The sequence below is a fragment of the Ornithorhynchus anatinus genome, chromosome 1 (assembly GCF_004115215.2).
Source record: "Ornithorhynchus anatinus isolate Pmale09 chromosome 1, mOrnAna1.pri.v4, whole genome shotgun sequence".
Taxonomy (NCBI): Eukaryota; Metazoa; Chordata; class Mammalia; order Monotremata; family Ornithorhynchidae; genus Ornithorhynchus; species Ornithorhynchus anatinus.
In genome coordinates this window covers 71,332,502-71,351,767 of record NC_041728.1, presented here as the reverse complement: position 1 = coordinate 71,351,767, position 19,266 = coordinate 71,332,502, and the positions used below count along the sequence as shown (strand labels likewise).

The 19,266-nt window shown below is 45.3% G+C and overlaps 1 protein-coding gene across 2 annotated transcripts in view; it reads right to left on the bottom strand.

Moving 5' to 3' along the window:
* Positions 1–618: 618 nt before the first annotated feature.
* Positions 619–19,266, bottom strand: part of LOC100088046 (elongin-A-like) — a 69,247-nt gene continuing 50,599 nt past the window's right edge. Inside the window, exons 3-11 of one of the 2 annotated variants that reach the window (XM_029051334.2) lie at positions 13,140–13,252; positions 10,451–11,084; positions 9,295–9,397; positions 7,769–7,927; positions 7,000–7,097; positions 4,833–5,013; positions 3,763–3,871; positions 1,323–1,460; positions 619–1,042 (exon numbers count right to left, since the gene is read on the bottom strand). In XM_029051334.2, the coding sequence (XP_028907167.1) occupies positions 1,358–1,460; positions 3,763–3,871; positions 4,833–5,013; positions 7,000–7,097; positions 7,769–7,927; positions 9,295–9,397; positions 10,451–11,084; positions 13,140–13,252 (1,500 nt within the window). In that variant the 3' untranslated portion in view covers positions 619–1,042; positions 1,323–1,357. The remainder of the gene's footprint in view (positions 1,043–1,322; positions 1,461–3,762; positions 3,872–4,832; positions 5,014–6,999; positions 7,098–7,768; positions 7,928–9,294; positions 9,398–10,450; positions 11,085–13,139; positions 13,253–19,266) is intronic. The other variant, XM_029051250.2, reaches the window with a different exon arrangement.

Here is a 19,266-nt window from a genome sequence, read left to right as displayed (position 1 = left end):
AGCCTGGAGAGCCTGGCCTAGCTTAGCAATCAGAAACCTCATTTCTTAACAAAAACCTAAATGACTGAAAATACTTTTTCATTTAGTTGCTAGGTTAAAGAACTGGGATGCAAGATGGATGAAATATAGATCTGGGAATCTGAAACTCTACCTCTAATTCCAGTTTTGTCTGGTGAGGCTATTTCCAAAGTGTCCAACCTCTATATCCCTCAAATTCTTCACCTGACAAAATAGAGACAATACTGAGAAAGCTCAGGCTGACAGACAGTAATAGGTGTGGTTGTAAGACTGAACTCAGGACAACAGAGCTATTTACAGTGGGCTTGGTTCAAACCTGATCTGTTTGGAAAGTACCAAGCTTATCTTCACTTAAGCAGCAAAAATCATCAGGTCAAACATTCTGAACCTTAAAGCAAAGGGAACTTTTTTCTGGTGTCTTAAAGCAACTAAACTTTCTGGTAAACAATCAAGAGGAAGTCTTCTTAGATAGATTCTTCACTAAGAAGTCCCCGATTCTGGAGCATTTGAGCTCCAGAAAGTGGAGTTGCTGTCCTTAACGAATGGACTCCCTGTGATTATCCTGGTGGTGCTGGATGCTTCTCAGGAAGACAGACCCCATGCGGGTTAGAGGCATGTTTTAATTTAAAAAGATGAAAATATAGAATTTGTTTTCCATTGAAATAATTATTGTTAGTGCCAGGTTGATCACATGAAAGTACAGAACATTGTCAAAAAATGTACTAGAGCTGAGGGGATATGGAGTCACAATAAATTGAATGGCAGTTCAGGGCAAGATTAGGAGGAACTAGAGAAATGATTAAATCATAAAGCAACAGGATCTTGATACCGAAGGAGGATCAACAGACAACAGAAATAAGGCTTTACACTCATCCTTTTCAACATCCTTGAGAGAGTCTAATGGAGTTTTCATGGGGGTATGTAGTTTCTCTGGACTGTCAAAATTCATTTCGGAGACTGCTTCACCGTGGCCCAACCCGGTTCTTGAAAGCCCTTATGGACTTGGCCATCATGGGTGCCATTTCTGTGGAAGAAACACAAACCATTTTCTTGGCTGTCAACTTCTTTCCTCAGCAGAGCATGTGTCAGTGTAAATAATTAGTTATTCTTCTATCAACTGAGGGAGAACATTTGGCCCCAAAACATACAGTTATTGAAATGCCTATATTTAGACCCTGCCAGACTATTCTTTAATCATGCAGGACAACCAAAGCCCCAAAGTCTACAGTTGGGGGGGGCGGTGGGAGAGGAGAAGAGGGGTGGGAGGGAGGGGCTGGGGTCAGACTTGGGCACGTTCTACTTACTTTTCCCAGCTCTTTTGACATCCTGGCAGGAGCCACTAGAAAGAGGACTCGAGCTCGTGGCTGCTACACTGCTGCTTGCTGCTCGAGAGTGTTTTCTCTCTCTGCTCTCGGGAGTCCGTTTTCTGGAGAGAGAGAAAACTTACAAAATATTAGACTTCCAAATTCCCCTCTCCATTTCTTGAAGGCTCATTTACTGCCTGTCAACACTAGGGAAAAAAGGAGGATTGTCATTTTCAACAGCACCCAAGGGGATGAGGGTCCAGCAGTGTCTGCCTTTGAGACAGTCCACCAAGAGACAGCATTTGATCCATAGCCATCGTCAATGGTTTTTATTGAGCACCTACTGAATGCAGAACACTGTACTAAGCACTTGGGAGAGTACTATACAGAATTGATAGATACATTACAGAGTTGATAGATACGTTACCTGCCCACAGTGAGGTTACGGTATGGAGTGCTTTGATGAGGGGTGGGCAGATATTAACATAGTTTGTAATATATAATCGGTAGATTATATAATTTATAGACAGACACCAGCCAGCCATGCCTCAGTGAAACTATCTTCTTGGTCCAAGGCTCAGCACCATGGGCTCCCCCTTCCTTCACTGGGTGGTTCTACTGCTACTGCTGCATCTCCGAAGGGTCTTGCTTCCTCTTTCTTTTCCAGAGCCAGCTCTCACCCCAGTCCCTCCCTCTCTGCTAAGCACCTGCTGCTGCAGGTTCTATTCTTCACCACTAAGGGGAAGTAAACTCAGCATTTGCAGAACTAAAATCCACAAGCATTTGTTGCACTGTTTCGTTTTTTCCCCCCATCTTTTCTACTGCAGTTGATATATCTCATTTTCAAAGCCCATTAGTTTTATTGAATGGTTAATTCTGGCTTTATTTTGCAGTTAAGCCAATGGTTATGGACCGAGAAATATAACTCTTAGGCAGTGGCAGAATAATTAGCTTCAGCCTTTTGAAGACTAGGCCCAGGATTTTGACTATTTCAGTTCAAAGATGGAGCAGTTGTTTGATGAGGGACCCAGATCATTAGTGGTTAGTAATCTTCAGCAAGAGTCACTTGACAGAGTATTGACTGAGCTCTCATGAGTATTGATTGAGCTCCTGTGAGCAAAGGAATTATAGTAATAGCATTTGTTGAGCACCCACATGATGTGATCCACCATACTAGATAAGCAGTGTGCCTGGGTGTCAGAGGACCTGGGTTCTAATCCCTGCTCAGGCACCTGCCTTCTGTGTACCCTTGGGCAAGTCACTTAACTTCTGTGTTTGTTACCTCTTTCGTAAAACTTGGAAAAAATCCCTCTTCCTCTGTGTCCAGCCTGATTACCTTGTATCTACCCCAACACTTAGAAAAGTGGTTGAAACAGAATAATCGCTTAATACATTATTATTAGTTGCTTGGGAAGGGCAGATTAACAAAGTGTCACATTTCCTGAAAACAAGGTCTTCACACTGTAACAGGGGAGACAAGAAGAAAGACATTTAAAACTAGGTCTAAACACTTGGGAGAGCACAATAGAATTAGTAGACATGATCCCTGCCCTCAAGTACCTTATGATCTAGCAAGGAAGACAGTCATAAAATGTTACAGGTAGGAGGAAGCAACATAGAGAAGAAGCATGGACAGAAAACAGGCCTGGGAGTCAGAAGGATCTGGGCATCGACCCCTGGCCCACATCCTACCGCTGACCTGGAATGCCCTCCCTCCTCACATCCGCCAAACTAACTCTCTTCCCCTCTTCAAAGCCCTACTGAGAGCTCACCTCCTCCAGGAGGCCTTCCTAGACTGAGCCCTCCCTTTCTCTCTGCTCCTACTCCCCTCCCAATTCCCCCTTCTCCCTCCCTCTGCTCTTCCCCCTTCCCCTCCCCACAGCACTTGTGCAGATTTATATTTATTACTCTATTTTGTTAATGATGTGTATATATCTATGATTCTATTAATCTTGATGATATTGACATAAGACTACTTGTTTTGTTCTGTTCTGTTGTCTGTCTCCCCCATTTAGACTGTGAGCCCATTGTTGGGCAGGGGATGTCTCTATTTGTTGCCGAATTGTGCATTCCAAGTGCTTAGTACAATGCTCTGCACATAGTAAGCACTCAATAAATACAAATGAATGAATGAATAATCCCACCTTCATCACTTGTCTGCTGTGTGAGTTTGGGCAAGTCATGTAATTTTTCAGGGCCTCAGTTAACTCACCTGTAAAATGTGGATGAAGCCTGAGCCCAATATGGGACAGGGACTGTGTCCAACCTGATTAGCTTATTAGCTGGTTAACTCCACCATCTAGAACAGTGCCTGGCACATAGTAAGTGCTTAAGAAATACTGTTTAAAAAATGGATATAAATGCTACAGATGGGGAGAGGGTGAGTGCTCAAGACACTCAACCGAGCACCAGTTACTATGAGATTCCTCCAAACACTCACTTGTACTTGTTAGAATGAAGTCCCGCCGTGCCATGGAGCTCTTGCTGCCGACGGATATCTCTAGGTGGTTTAGCCGTACTGTGTATGTAGGCCATTTTCACCTGACGCCCTAGCAGGAACAGAGAAGAGAGTCAGCAGAGAGATGAGAATTAATGTCAGCTACACCGGACATTTTAGGAGAGTGTCGCTCTGCATACATGGGCCATCTGTCTCCAACAAGGCAATGGAAGAGTTCATTTTTCTTAAAAACTCAAAAAACTTCAGAGCAAGTTTCCTAAAAGACTGAGTAGGTTTTCTTTAAGACATACAAGATGCATTGCATAAGATGTTTATAAATTGAGCAGGACCCTCTAGAGTCATTTAAAACTATAAATAGGCTCCCCAGACTGTTTCCTTCATTGCAGAAATGCTTTAAAACCAGGCTTGTCAGATTTCAGGTTTGAGAACACAGAACCAACTGTAATCACTTAACCCACTCTCCTGCAGAGAAAGGAGGTTTGTGTCATTCATATTCAGGTAAGTTATCCATTCCCTCCTGACAGATCTTTCCAGGGAAGAAATGAGAAAGAAGCCCCCAGCTCTGTAAAAACTATAGCCCCTTTGACACTTCCTGTAATTATCTAGATTCTGTCCAGATAGCAATTGCAGGGAAACACATATCTTGATGGTATAGAGTCCATAAGTGTTTCTATATCTGCCTGAGTCCAAAGAATCAGATCAATAGGAAGTCCATTAGACTGTAAGCTTCTTGCAGGCCAAGCTCAGATCTCTCACTCAGTGGCACTTGAGTGTGTTCTCTGTGCCAACCACTGTACTAGGCTCCTGTAACCACTGTACAGTACAGTTGTTAGGCAGTCCCTGCCCTCAAAGTGCTAACAGTCTGATGAGAGAGACAGACATTAAATTACTGATAGGGAAATGGTACACACAGTAGGCAAAAACAGTTGATTGATTTTTGCTGGACTTCTTAGAAAAAGCTATTTACTATGGAGTTTGAGCATTTCTAAAGCACCCATCCATTACAAATTTCAAGTTCGAGGGAAAAAAAGTTACCTGAAGGGGTTAGTTACCTCTGGGTTTTTCAGACTGAGCAGAAATAATATTTTTTGTGAGGATCTTCAGTTTTTGTTCCCTCTGATCAAAAAGCCTCAGGTACATCTCCCTCCATGATTCATACTCCAAAAGGCTCTCATTTTTAAATTCTCTCTGGCAATGCTTCATCCAGAGATGGTCGTCTTCTTCCATGAAGGTCTTAGAACAAAGAGTCATCAGGGTGGCTCCATCTAATTTCACTTTAGCGAGGGCTACTTCAACTCCACAACCACACCCCAGTACCTCCAGCTGCTTATTGCTGTGGACCCTTCCCTAGAATCCTTCTAGTTTCCAAACGTCAAAAAACAAACTACTTACCCACTGTTAAATTTAGAAAGTCAGAGATTAGAGTCATTTGCAGCATTTATGCACATACAGCACTTATATTCACAACTTTGAATTATATATTATAAATTTATACAAATTGTCAGTCTCACCCTCTAGACTGTAAATTATACATGGGCATTGAACATGTCTGCTAATTCTGTTGTATTGTACTCTCCCAAGTGCTTAGTACAGTGCTCTGCACATAAGCATTCAATACCATTGATTTTTGGATTTTTTTTTAAAAAAAGAAGAAATTCACCAGGCCAGTGGTTTCAAAAATAAAATCCACAGATGAGGCCCTTCTTTATCTATAAAACCAAATGACAACTCTAGATTTTCACCTTTGTACAGAGAATTAGGCTTAGTATCATTTGTTTTTCATTAAATTGATTTAACTGAAGAAAAGGAACTTGGATTCATTTTTAACATTTTTTTGATGATGGTAGGCTCTTTTGCCCATTTTAGCTGTGGTTGGAATTCCAGAGAGGAAGACCTATGGAAAAAGTAGGTTAGGAAGAAAAGAGGCGGCGAGGGGTATGACTGTTTAGAAAGTTAAGAAGCAGTGGAAAGAGCATGAGCCTGAGTCAGAGGACCTGGGTTCTAATAGCTCTGTCACTTGTCTGCTGTGTGAACTTGGACAAATAACTTAGCTTCTCTGTGTCTCTGTTACCTCAACTCTAAGATGGGGACTAAGTCTGTGAGCCATATGTGGCACAGGGTCTGTGTCCAACCTAATTACCTTGTATCTATCCCAGTGCTGAGCACAGTGCCTGGAACACTATAAGTGTTTAAATACCATTTAAAAAGAACAAATCAGAGACTTTCTTTGTGATTCTTCCTTACTCTGCCCTGAGCTAGCCTCTGATTTCCTCAGAAGGGGAAATGGAACAAGTCATTGGTAAGGGAAGGGTGAGTGGGCAGAAGCCACTCTCTCCACTCCCCCCAGCACTACCCTGCTATCCTCCCTCTCTCCCAGGAGGCTGGAATGAGAGGGATGATGCAGTCCAAAACAGTGACTGAAGATAGACACCGGGTAGAGTCAGGGCTGGATCCCTTCTGTGTCTCATCAAATGTTCACAGCACCTCTTAGAGCAGTGCTCTCCTCACAATCCCTTTCTGTCATTATCGTCGGGCTTTAGTATGTAGGCTTGTAGAGGGGTCAGGACGAACAACAAAGCAGAAGAAGTGCTTTTCAACTCTTCCTTACAAGCAAGTGGTTTTCTTTCAGTGGCTGAAGTGGGGAAAGGGGAAAAAGGACATCTTTTTCAACAATGGTGGGGTAGTGCCAGATCCATTCTCAAAGATGCTACACACCAAGCTGCCATTTTTCACTTTGCAAAATTGCCCTGCTCTTTTTAATTTTTGAAAGCACAAAACAGAGGAGGGGTGATTGCATGGGAAAATAAATCTAGTAACAAGGGGAACAGGAGAAAGAGAAAAGACAAGAAAAGGGAAAAAGAAGAGGAGGGTTAGGAGGATACTTGATCGTGTGTATACACTCAATGAATTATGGCAATCCCTCAGCTCCTCCCACTCTCTAAGGACCCCTACCCCAGAGTTTGAATTTTTCACAAGCCTTTATCTGCAGCTTGAGTGTATTCTGAACCTGCTCCCTTTCCTACCCTGGCATACACAACTATCACTGCTTACAAAAATAATCTTTTTATTTCCTTCCCATAAAACCTGGCCGAAGGGGGCAGGGGTGTGGCAGGTGTGATTGTGTGTGCATAAATTATGCAGTTCAATATGGTATTTAAAAATATTGAGTATGGTGGCAGAGCCCCTATCAGCTCCCAACACACCTCAAGCAACACTTACCGGATTGCAATCCTCAATGTGGAGCAGTTGTTTGGGGGTGCAGCGTTCCAGCACAGGCTCAAGAAGCTCAAAGGGTACACCTCCCACTTCACGGAGGGCTACGAAACAAAAGATGAATTCCAGTCTCCCAAGAGAGCCCCTTACTCTGTCCTTTCTAGCCCTTTTGCCAAAAACAAGACCCACCTCAACATTTTCTCCCTCCATGTTCTCTCTCCTGCGGACATCATTTGCAAATCAGTTATGTCTACCTGCCTTGCCTATTGGAATGTAAGCTCCCACGAATAGGAAGCATGTCATACTTCTCTCCCAAGAATTTCATACAGTCCTCTGCTCATAGTAGGTGCTCAATAAATGGCAGCAATCGAGTGATTCGGGGGAATTTGAAGCAAATCAGTGAACTGCCTAATCACTTTGTATATATTAGTTAATCCTGGCTGTTAGCAAACCCAAGTTCATGGCTGCCAACTTTTTACCCCTCTCCTTTCCCTTCGTGGTTCATATCACTCAAGCCTAAGGACCAGTTATTACAGTGAGTTAATACCTACTCGTTTCCAAATAAATTATCAGAAATGTAAAGAAGCAGTGAACGCCATAGACCAGTAAGTCCAAGTTGACTAAGATCTGTCAACCAGGGTTAGCAATTGCCACTTGTCCAACCCATCTAAGTTGCTTCCTCATCTTACAGTCAGAGAAATCAGTCCCATCCCAGCAGCCAAGGGGAAGTCCCAGGCCAAGATGCTCACAGCTCACAGGGTTGTAAAGTACTCACAGTCCAGATTATTTTGAAGCACCCTGATGCACTGAACATACAAGGAAAGCATCTTTGGCAAGTGGGTGGTTTTGGATCCAGAGTACACCTGCATCTTGGAATTCAGCCTCCGACATGTGAAAGGATTCGGCTCGTTGCAAGGGATGTTGGCTGCTGGTGCTGCCAAGGTGAACAGAAAGAAAAGAGATCACAACTGGAGTGCTTCCCAGAGAGGAGGAAGGCTCTCCCCAAATAGTGTCGTTAGAAGCTAGAAGCTGGTAAGAATGGTGGCACTAAGAACTGCTTTTGCATGCAACTCGGAACAAGCTGTTGCAGAAAAGGATTGTTTTTAAAGCCTCTGATGCCCCCAGTGCACATGGCACAGAACTGTACCATACCCTTCTCATGAAAACAATCCTTCCTGCACTGGACTTTGGCAAGTCCTTAGGGAGACAGATTAAGGACACTTGGAATTTTCACCCAAAGAGGGAACGTTAAGATTTCTTCCAGGGTGATGCCTGCTCTTTGGCCCCAAAGAAAGGGTCAATAAAGAGACCCCTTGAGAGTAAGAGGATGATACTTAGTAAGAGTCAGAGAGGAAAGTCTGAACCAAATAACGAGTGGCATTTGGGGGCTTACTGTGTGCACAGCACTATTCTAAGCACTTAGAATACAATAAAGTAGTCATTATCTCTACCCTTAAGGAGTTTGCAATATCACGGGGGAAGGCAGACATGAAAATAGGCTATAACAGGACTCCTTTTCCAGTTGCCTATGTACAAGTCTTAGCAACTACTGACCATTGTGCAAAAAAACTGTAGGTAGGATAAGTGATCAAGAAGAATATCTACATAAGTTTGAGTCGGAGGAGTATCAAAAGGCTTGAGGGGTACAGACTCACACGCATAGATGATGTAGTAGGGAGGGAGGATAGGGTGCGGAGATAAGGGATTAGACAAGAAAGTCTTCCTGAAGGAGATGAGATTGTAGTAAGACTTTGAAGATAGAGAGTGGTGGACTGCATGAGGGCAGGTATGTCTGTCTGCTGATCTTTTTGGAGGCTCAACAGCAGGCAGGGAGTGTCATCTTGACAAATGTGCTCAATATCATTGAAACTCCAGACACAGGGGAGGCCTAGGATGCACGTTAGAGAGTGTGGATTGGACAGCATGGAGACTGTAAGTGTGATTTTGTCCTACACCTCAACCAAATGGAAAGAGAGGATCCCTTAATGGGGATCATTACTATGACATAGTACAGACTGTAATCCACAGTGATTCGGGTCTAAGAGAAGCAGAGTTTGGTCTCCGAGAGCAAAAAACACACTATTCTTTTATAAAAACGTTGCTAGAAATATGACAAATCAAGTGGGAGTTTAGTCCTTCACAGGTTTGATCTAAGAGAGACTTTGGCATTAAGAGTTTCCCAAGGGTCTGGTAGACAGTGATCCCCTCCCCGCTACTCAACCTTGCCACAGATCCTGCTTGTTATTCTGGGTCGAGGTGATGACAAGTGCTCTAAACCCTTCCTCACCCTGATTTCCATACCTTTAAATTCCATAACGTAAGGGGGTGAAGGTACTAAGGAAATCTCTGGCAGAAATTTAGGCAGTGGGAGATTAAGGAGTTCTTCAAGCGATGTGGTCTTGGCCTAGGCGAGGTCAAAAAAATTCCGTTATTCAAATGCTGATGCAGCATTCCATCTCTACCCATCAGGCAAAGGGGGTGGCTGCCCAGGGTCATCAGTTTGAAAGGGCTCCTCCCCTCTGAGGGAGGCAGAGCCATTTGTTTCACAGCTCTCCTGGGCCATTCCAGGAGAGCTAGCATTTCACAGCCCTGGCGCAGGGAGCTGGTGGATTAGGAAACAGGACCGATTTTGAGGAGCCAAATGACTTGCTACAACAGTAGTTTGACCTTTAAAGCCATCCCCTCCTGGATCCAAACTCAGCATGTTTTTGGGTCCCAAGTAGGCAGGAGACTGGAGTGACTGTAATTTCACTGTTTGGACCCCCATCCTTCCATTTCTGGCCTGGGGCTACCAGTGTTTGTAAAATGGGGCCTGAGTGGTGAATTTAATTAAAAATGTTTCCACCAGAACCATCCTGCTAAAAGATAGCTTTGTGTCTTAGTTCTCATCCCCTTAATCAAACAGATGCTAAAAATTTCTCTCCAAGTTCTTCTATGTTTCTCCCAGGTGGTTGCAACCTCACTTCCTTTATGTTTTCAGGTCCTCATCCTTCCTCTGTTTCCCTATCAGAGTCCTAAAGTCTGCCTCTTGTGGTTCCTAATGAAACCATCTCAAACTCTTGAATATCTAAAAAAGGTAAATAAAGGGCAGATTCCCCCCAGACACCACACCTTTTTGCCTCACTTTAGGACACAGCTTAAGGAGATAAAACTTTGGTCCAATTTCTCTGAAACTCTCTCTCTGGAACAACCTTTGTGGGTCCAAAGTTAGATTGCCCATCTACCTCTTGGATAGGCTGGAACCTTAGTCCAAGCTCATTTGGAACAAATAGAGGCATCCCTGGATGTTGGCAGATTTTACAGTGAGTCCAGAGAGGAAATGGATGACCAATGGTCTCTTGAGGGCAAGCAGGCAAGTCCCTGCCAAGGGTGAGGGGCGGGCTGCGAGTCCCACAGGGGGGGACGAAGAAGGGGAGCAGAGAGAGTCAGCAGACAAATTTGCCCGGCAGCGGCTTACCTTTTTTTCCAGCTGATCGGTCTGCTTCTGGGAAGGGATGCCAGGGTCTCTGACTGCTGTAGGAGTCAGTGCCCTTTTTGAGTCCGGTCGGCTTTCCTCAGTGTCCTGAGCTGGGGGAGGCTGCCCCCTTTTACAGCTGGGTCTTCTTTTTCTCTTCCTAGGCACTTGATCATAGTTGAGGTAGGATTCAAAAGACATAGTGGGAGGCTCAAATTGCTCCCCCTCAGGAAACTCGACTCCATTCTCTGCATGTTTTTCTGTGAGTTCAGACACCAGCATCCCGGGGGCCAGAGGGCTCCTTTGCCCTGACTTACAGGGGGAATCTCTGTGGCTGGCAGTATGAGTGCAGAGCCGGTCTGGAGCTCTCTCTCTTGTTCCATCCCCTCTCCCCGGGGAATCCTTTGGCTTTCGGACACTCCTGGCATCTTTGACCTTAAGCCCACAATAAGGTTTAACCACCTCTTTTCTCTTTGGTTTAGACCTTGTCCCAGCCGGCCTTTTCTTTGGGGCCTTTGAAGACCTTTTCTTTTCTCTTGGGGCACTCTCAGACTCCTCTCTTGACTGTTTATTCTCCTTAGAAACAGAAAGCTTCTTCTTGCCTCTCCCAGAGTCACGCTTTCTTCCTTTGCATTCACTGCAAATCAAATCAAGAGGTGAGTTGAAAACACTGGCCCTTCTAGACCGAGAGAAGATCCCGGTGTACAATCTGATTATTCGGGCCACCGTTGGAGGCGGCAGGTTTTTCCAGTCTGATCAGGCTCATCAGCAAAGTCTGTCCAAAGGGGTGTCAAGCAAATCACGTTTTGCATGGAAGCTGAAACAAACCTCTCCTTTGAGAATTTTGGGAGATGGCCCTCATTCATGGATGACCTCCTGGAGTCAACCCCTTTTTCTCCTGGTGGGGTCTAGCAATCCTTAGGGTGCTGATGGTAATAGGTAGCAAAGTATCATAAAGGCTGTCAGTCTCTGGCCCACCAAGGTGAATGCTTATCAGGTGTTCAGAGAACGGTGCTTCAGTTCCAGCCACCTCTAATTTCATGCCTTTTACCCTTGATCCTGTTCACATTCAGTGAAAGTTGGGCAACTTTACACAAGGTCAAGATAACTTATGTCCCTCTTATATGGGCCCATCTTGGGCCTCCCTTGGAAGTCAGTCAGGTACCTGAATTCTTTTGAAGATTCTGGATGGAGGGAGCACTGACCTAGATGTTGGTCCTTTAATGATAATAATAAGAGTAATTGTAGTATTTGTTAAGTGCTTACTAAGTGCCAAGCACTATACTAAGCGCTAGGGTGAGTACAGGCAAATCAGGTTGGACATAGTCCCTCCCCAGCACGGGGCTCACACTTTCAATATTTATTTTACAGATGAGGTAAGTGAGGCACAGAGAAGTGAAGTGACTTACCTGAGGTCACAGACATGTGAAAGAGCCAGGATTAGAACTCATGACCTTTTGACTCCCAGGCTTGTTCTTTATCCACTACACTGCTGTACACCATGGTCCTTTCCTGGTGAAGAGACTTCTGTACCAGGACATGTGATAGCCCTGGATTCCTAGCCCATGGCTCTTCTTCACTGAAAGCAGGAGCCATAGTGGCCCTCAGCAGAACTTATGTGGCTATGGTGGATATTATGGGTGACCAGCCCATTCACACCTGTAGCCCTTAGCAGTGGGAGCCTCAGGGACAAGCAAGGAGGTGGCAGGAGAAGTAGAGGCTTAAGGATTCTCCTGCTCTCACCAAGGTCCTGCATGGAGGGTGAGAGTGAGGCCAACATGGTACCCCTCCAGCTCTATCCCCCAGCAATGATTTAGGCTTTGCTCCAGCTCAAGTTCTTTGAAATCCCAAGTCCTACTGGTAGGGGAAGGGAGGTGGACTCCCAAGAGCTATGTTATAATAGGCTTTTACTACATCACACAGCGGATGGTATTCACTGGGACAGAGACCAAGCTGACTACACTTCCTGGGATTAGAGAAGCAGTGTGGCTCAGTGGAAAGAGGCGGGCTTGGGAGTCAGAGGTCACGGGTTCTAATCCCACCTCTGCCACTTGCCAGCTGTGTGACTTTGGGCAAGTCACTTCACTGGGCCTCAGTTAGCTCATCTGTAAAATGGGGATGAAGCCTGTGAGCCCTATGAGGGACAACCTGATCACCTTGTATCCCCCCAGCGTTTAGAACAGTGCTTTGCACATAGTAAGCGCTTAACAAATACCATTATTATTATTGTCACGTGCTAAACGAAAAGTTAAAAACATTATAACATTAGAGGTAGAGCATGGACCTGGGAGTCAGAAGGACCTGGATTCTAATCCCAGCTCCACCTCTTGTCTGCTGTGTGAACTAGGTTATGTCAGTTAACTTCTCTGTATCTCAGCTCATTTGAAAAAGGGGACTAAGACAGTGAGCCCCAAGTAGAGCAGGGACAAGTGTCAATTACCTTGTGTCTACCCCAGCTCTTAGTACAGTGCTTGGCACATAGTAAACAATTAAATACCACGGTTATTATTACAAAGTGTCGAGGTAATAAGCCTCAGCTGTAGATATCCCAAACTCCACACCTCACTGACCTACTCATCTCCCATCTCTCTTCAACCAATAGGATTCTCAGCTAAGAATATCCTCAGCTGTCTTCCTTCCCCTCCAGTGCTACTGGGGGATTTCATTTAACCAAGAGGAAGTGGACACATACCTGCCATTTTCTGAAGGGAGAAGTTTTTTCCACCGCTTTACCAGGGATTTAGCAACACTTCCAGCAGTATCATGCTTCCTAAAACCATTGACTGTTTTTCCTATTCCAGTTTCCTAGGGAAGATGGTGGAAAGGCAGAAGAGATGAACAAGTCATTGCCTGGAGGAATCATCCCAAAGTATTGGAGCGCCTGCATGTGTGATTCCCAGACCAGGCCCTTGGGGAAATGATGGAGTCTCCAGTTGGGAATAATGGAGGATCCTTGGTCCTGTGACTTTAGAGGACCTGTGTCGAGGAATCATTTAGGAATCATGGTTTGTACAGCACTACTCCTGTTCTCTGGACTGTAAACTAGTGGGCAGGAAAAGCATCTGCCAACTCTGTTATAATGTAGTCTCCCAAGTGCTTAGTACAGTACAGTGCAGAGGCACACAGTAAGCACTCAAATTCCATTGATGATGATGACAGTCCCTGCTGGCTGTGTTAACACCAGGTACAGTACAGAAAGAGCAGGAGGAAAAATGAACTACCATGGGAAATTACAAGAGTACCAAAACATGAAATAAATCTATTTCCTACCTCTATTCCTACAGAGGCCTACAAAGACAGCTACATAAGTGCAAAGGGAAGCTGGGTAGACAAATTAAAGATGAGGATTAGGCCTCCTAATAGGGCCCTTTCAGTTGACATGAAAGACCAAATCAGGGCTGGGTTTTTCCATGTGTGCTCAGCATGCTGTTAGTGCTTAAAGGAGGCAGCTTGACCTAGAAGAAAGAGCATGGGACTGGAAGTCAGGAAACCTGGGTTCTATTCCCAGCTGCATAATGTGTCCTTAGGAAAGTTACCTCTTTATGCCTCAGTTTCCTCAACTGTGAAATGAGAACATCAGTTGCTTCTCCCTACCTTTTGGATTATGAGTCCCAGGGAGAAAGCAATTGGGTTTCACCTAATTATCTTGCATTTTCTCCACTGCTGAAGCTCATTCAGTCATTCAATCAAATTCACTGAGCACTTACTGTGTGCAGAGCACACTACTAAGCACTTGGAAAGTACAATTCAGCAACAAATAGAGACAATCCCTGCCCACAATGGGTTCACAGTCTAGAAGGCGGGAGACAGACATCAAAACAAGTAAACAGGCATCAGTAGGGTCAATATAAATAGAATTATAGATATATACACATTAATAACAGAATTATAAATATGTACATCTATACCCCACAAGTGCGGTGGGACGGGGAAGGGGAGCACAGGAAAGGGGGGCTTCAGTCTGGGAAGGCCTTCTGAAGGAAGTAAGCTTTCTGTAGGGCTTTGAAGGAGGAAAGTGTGCTAGTTTAGAGGATATGAGGGATTCCAGGCCAGAGGTAGGAGATAGGCCAGGGGTTGACTGCAGAACAAGCAAGAACGAGGCACAGTGAGGAGGTATGAGGCGGCAGAGAAGCAGTGTGTGGACTGGGCTGTAGGATGTGAGAGGGGAGGAGAGGTGGCAGGGGGCAAGGTGATGGAGAGCTTGGAATGTGTCTACCAACTCTGCTGTATTATACTCTTGAATGCTTAGTATAGTGCTCTGCACAAAGGAAGTGTTCAATAAATACTGCTGATTGATTAATATTCAAGATATCAATCGAGTTCTTGTCTTTTAAGTGATATTTATTAATCCCTCCATCCCCAGTCACTCCTGCAGTGGAACTTTTATTTTATTTTTTGAGACAGCTGCAGGCCTGGATCTGAACTGGGTCCTGAGGCACATCTGCCTCTTGGGGCTTCCCCCCACCTTCCACATGGTGCTTCATGGTGTTGTTGCTGTCGAGGGACCTGGGCAGGGACAGGACTGGGGCTAGGGAGGGTGGAGGGCCCCTAGCCATGCAGGAATGATAGCAGTGATAATAATTGCAGTACTTAAGTGCTTACTTTGTGTCAAGCACTGTTCTAAGAGCTGAGGTAGTTGCAAGTTAATCAGGTTGGATAGTCTCTGTCCCACATGGGGCTCAAACTCTTAATCCCCATTTTACAGATGAGGTAACTGAGGCCCAGAGAAGCTAAGTGACTTGCCCAGGGTCACACAGCAGACTTATGGCCAAGCCAGAATTAGAACCAGGTCCTTCTGACTTCCAGACCCATGTTCTATTCACTAAACTACTTTTCTTCTCCCATCCACCATCCTCCTGGCCACCAATGCCTCCTCTTCTGCAACCCAGCTTGTGAGAGCCCACGCAGTCTTGGCAGGGGAAGGACAGGGAGTGCTATCGCCACCTCTTCACACCGCAGCTGGACTGCTCCACAGTCTCACAGAACAAATGCTAGGGGCCCTCCCAGCTCAGGCGGAGGGAGTGTGCTGGAAGGTAAGGGGGGCCCATGGAGGACTGAAGGCTATCCCAGGCCACTACTTCTCCTGTGCCTCAGCCACCCATAGGGAGGAGGGGCAGACCTGGGCAAGCAGGTGGAGAGTCAGTGTGGGGGTAGGGATGGGGCAGTTTCTCACTGAGTGTGGAACACTGAGCCCCGTTGTGACTCCCAAGAGCCAACCCCACTCCTTGGGACAGGGGAGTGACTTCAGGGTGGGCTCACATGCAGGGCAACCCAGAAAAACCACTCTAAAATCAAATGCAGTTTGTCACATGGTAGATGACTCAGTCCTGGGGTCAATCTGCCGTGGCTGGGGCTATCTATGAGGTTCATACATTAGGTCATATGTATAGTGTGGATTTGAGTTGTGGGGGGCGACGGAGAGGGGAAGAGAATACGAGGTTAAAGGGAAGCAGTGTAGCCTAGTGGAAAGACCCCGGGCCTGGGAGTCAGATGACCTAGGTTCTAATCCCAGTTCTGCCACTTGCTTGCTTTGTGACCTTGGGTAAGTCACTTGACTTCTCTGGGCTTCAGTTTCCTCATCTGTAAAATGGGGATACATGTTATCCCATCTCAGAATGAGTCCCATGTGCTTAGAAGAGCGCATGACATATCGTAAGCACTTAAATACTATTTCAGAGGGAAAAAAAGGGCAGAGGATAATGTTGATTCAAGGGGCTAAAATCATGACACTCCTCCTGTGGCAAAACTCCATTAATGCTGAAGTCTCACCTATCTTTTCTCAGTTGCTTCAACCCTGTTTGCTGACCGGAGGCTTTGGAACAATCTCTCTACCTCCCCAAAGGGTCTCATGTCCTAACTTGATCAGGCAGCGACCTGCTTTGCAGGATGGATAGAATGAAAATAGCCATCACTTCTAAAAATACACTGCGGTTCTCCAGAAACACTTATCCGTAGGGACACACTAAGGCAAACTTCAGTCCGATGGAAACGCGAACTCACCCTGGGCTCCTGATACTACCACCTACTGTGGAAACAAGTATTCCTGCAAATGGGAGTATTCAAATACCATTGAAATACACCAGTTGCATCTCCTCCATACCTATCCAGTGTTAGGATGACAGATTTGGGGTATGGATGTTATCCAAATCTACATCTCCTCCCCTGACCTCTCTCCCGGCTCACACCTCCTGCTGCCTTCAAGACATCTCTACTTGGATGTCCTCGCATCACTTCAAACTTGACATGTCCAAAACAGAGCTTATCTTTCCACCCAAACCCTGTCCTCTCTATGACTTTGCTATCACTGTAGGCAGTACCACCACGCTTCCTGTCTCACAAGCCCATAACCTTGGCATTATCCTTGACTCCTTTCTCTCATTCAACCGACATATTCAATCCATCACCAAATCCTGTTGGTCCCACCTTCATAACATCACTAAAATCAGCCCTTTCCTCTCCATCCAAACTTCTACCACGGTAATCCAATTGCTCACCCTATCCCTCCTAGCTTACTACATCAGCCTCCTTGCTGACCTCCCAAACCCCTGTCTCTCCCCATGCAAGTCCATACTTCACTCTGCTGCCCAGTTCATCTTTCTACAAAATCTTTCAGGACATGTCATCCCCCTCAAAAATTTCCAGTGATTGCCCATCCTCCTCCATAGCAAATAAAAACCCCTCACCATAGGCTTTAAAGCACTCCTCTACCTTGTCCGCTCGCTTGTCTCCTACAACCCAGCCTGCATACTCCACTCCTCTGGTGCTAACCTTCTCACTATGCCCCAATCTCACCTGTCTCGCCACCAACACCTGGCCACATCCTGCCTCTGGCCTGGAATGCCCTCCCTCCTCAAATCTGCCAATTACTCTCCCCCACTTCAAAGCCTTATTGAAGGCACCCCTCCTCCAAGAGGCCTTCCCAGATTAAGACCTACTTATCTTCATCTCCCACTCCCTTCTACATCATCCTGACTTGTTCCCTTTTCTATTCCCCCCACCTCCCAGCCCCAAAGCACTTATGTATATATCTGTAATTTTATTTACACTGATGTTTCATCTAGGCTGTGAGCTCATTGTGGGCAGGGAATGTCACTGTTAATCATTTTATTGTACTTCCCCAAGCACTTAGTACAGAGCTTTGTACCCAGAATGAATTCATTCAATAGTATTTATTGAGCACTATGTGCAGAGCACTGTACTAAGATCTTGTAATGTACAATTCAAGCGCTTGGAATGTATGAATGTTACTTAGAATTTCTAGAGAGTGGCAATATCGTGAATAAAAACTAGGGATGATCCAGAAAGCACATTAAAATACATTTACTCATGCTGGTTTTTCTCCCTACCAGAACAACTTACACCTGCATCACACCAAGAAATGTGTTGCATTTTCAGGCAGACATGTAAGACTGCTAAGTCCTCAGTTCCCTGTCCCCCAGAATTGATTTGGACACCAGCTCAGTTAACTCACTATCCACATCCTGAACAGATGCCAAGATCCAATGTCCTTAGGCTGAGGGTTGGGGGTGGGAAGGGGTTTTTCAACCGGAACCAAGGGAGTCCAGCACTTAGGGCAGTGCTTGGCACATAATAATAATAATATTTGTTAAACACTTTATGACAAGCACTGTTCTAAGCATTATGGTAGATACAAGGTAATTAGGCTGCCCCACGTGGGATGCATAGTCTTAATACCCATTTTACAGATGAGGTAACAGACCCAGAGAAGTTAAGTGACTTGCCCAAGGTCATACTGCAGACAAGTGGCAGAGCCAGAATTAGAACCTACAACCTCTAACTCCCAAGCCCGTGCTCTTTCCACTAAGCCATGCTGCTTCTCTGGATGTAGTTCATGCTTAACATATACCATAATAAGGGCCATAGGACATCTGTGCTCTAGAGCAGTAAACAGCTGCTTGGTGATGGAATGAAAAGCTGTGGCATAATTGGCCAGGCTTCTCTGTCTCTTCCTGCATCACCTATGGATGAAGGGTGAGATTAATTCATTTTAAATTATATTTATTGAGCATTTACAGTGTGCAGAGCCCTGGACTAAGTGCTTGAGAGAGTGCAGTGAGTTGGTAGACATGTTCTCTGGCCACAGTGAGCAGAGAAGCAGTGTGCCTAGTGAATACAGCATGGGCCTGGAAGTCAGAAGGACCTAAATTCTAATCCCAGATCTGCTACTTGTCTGCTATATGACCTTGGGCAAGTTACTTCTCTGAGCCACAGTTCTCTCATCTAATAATAATAATAATGTTGGTATTTGTTAAGCACTTACTATGTGCAGAGCACTGTTCTAAATCCTGGGGTATACTAGGTAATCAGGTTGTCCCAAATGAGGCTCACAATCTTCATCCCCATTTTACAGATGAGGTACCTGAGGCACAGAGAAGTTAAGTGACTTGCCCACAGTCACACAGCTGACAAGTGGCAGAGCTGGGATTCGAACCCATAACCTCTGGCTCCCAAGCCCATGCTCTTTCCACTGAGCCACGCTGCTTCTCTAATGGTGGTATTTGTTAAGCGCTTACTATGTGCAGAGCACTGTTCTAAGCGCTGGGGGAGATACAGGGTAATCAGGTTGTCCCACATGAGGCTCACAGTCTTAATCCTCATTTGACAGATGAGGGAACTGAGGCACAAAGAAGTTAAGTGACTTGCCCACAGTCACACAGCTAAGTGGCAGAGCCGGGATTTGAACCCATGACCTCTGACTTCCAAGCCCATGCTCTTTCCACTGAGCCATGCTGCTTCTCATCTGTAAAATGGGGATTATGACCACAACTCATATGTGGACTATGTCCAACCTGATTAGC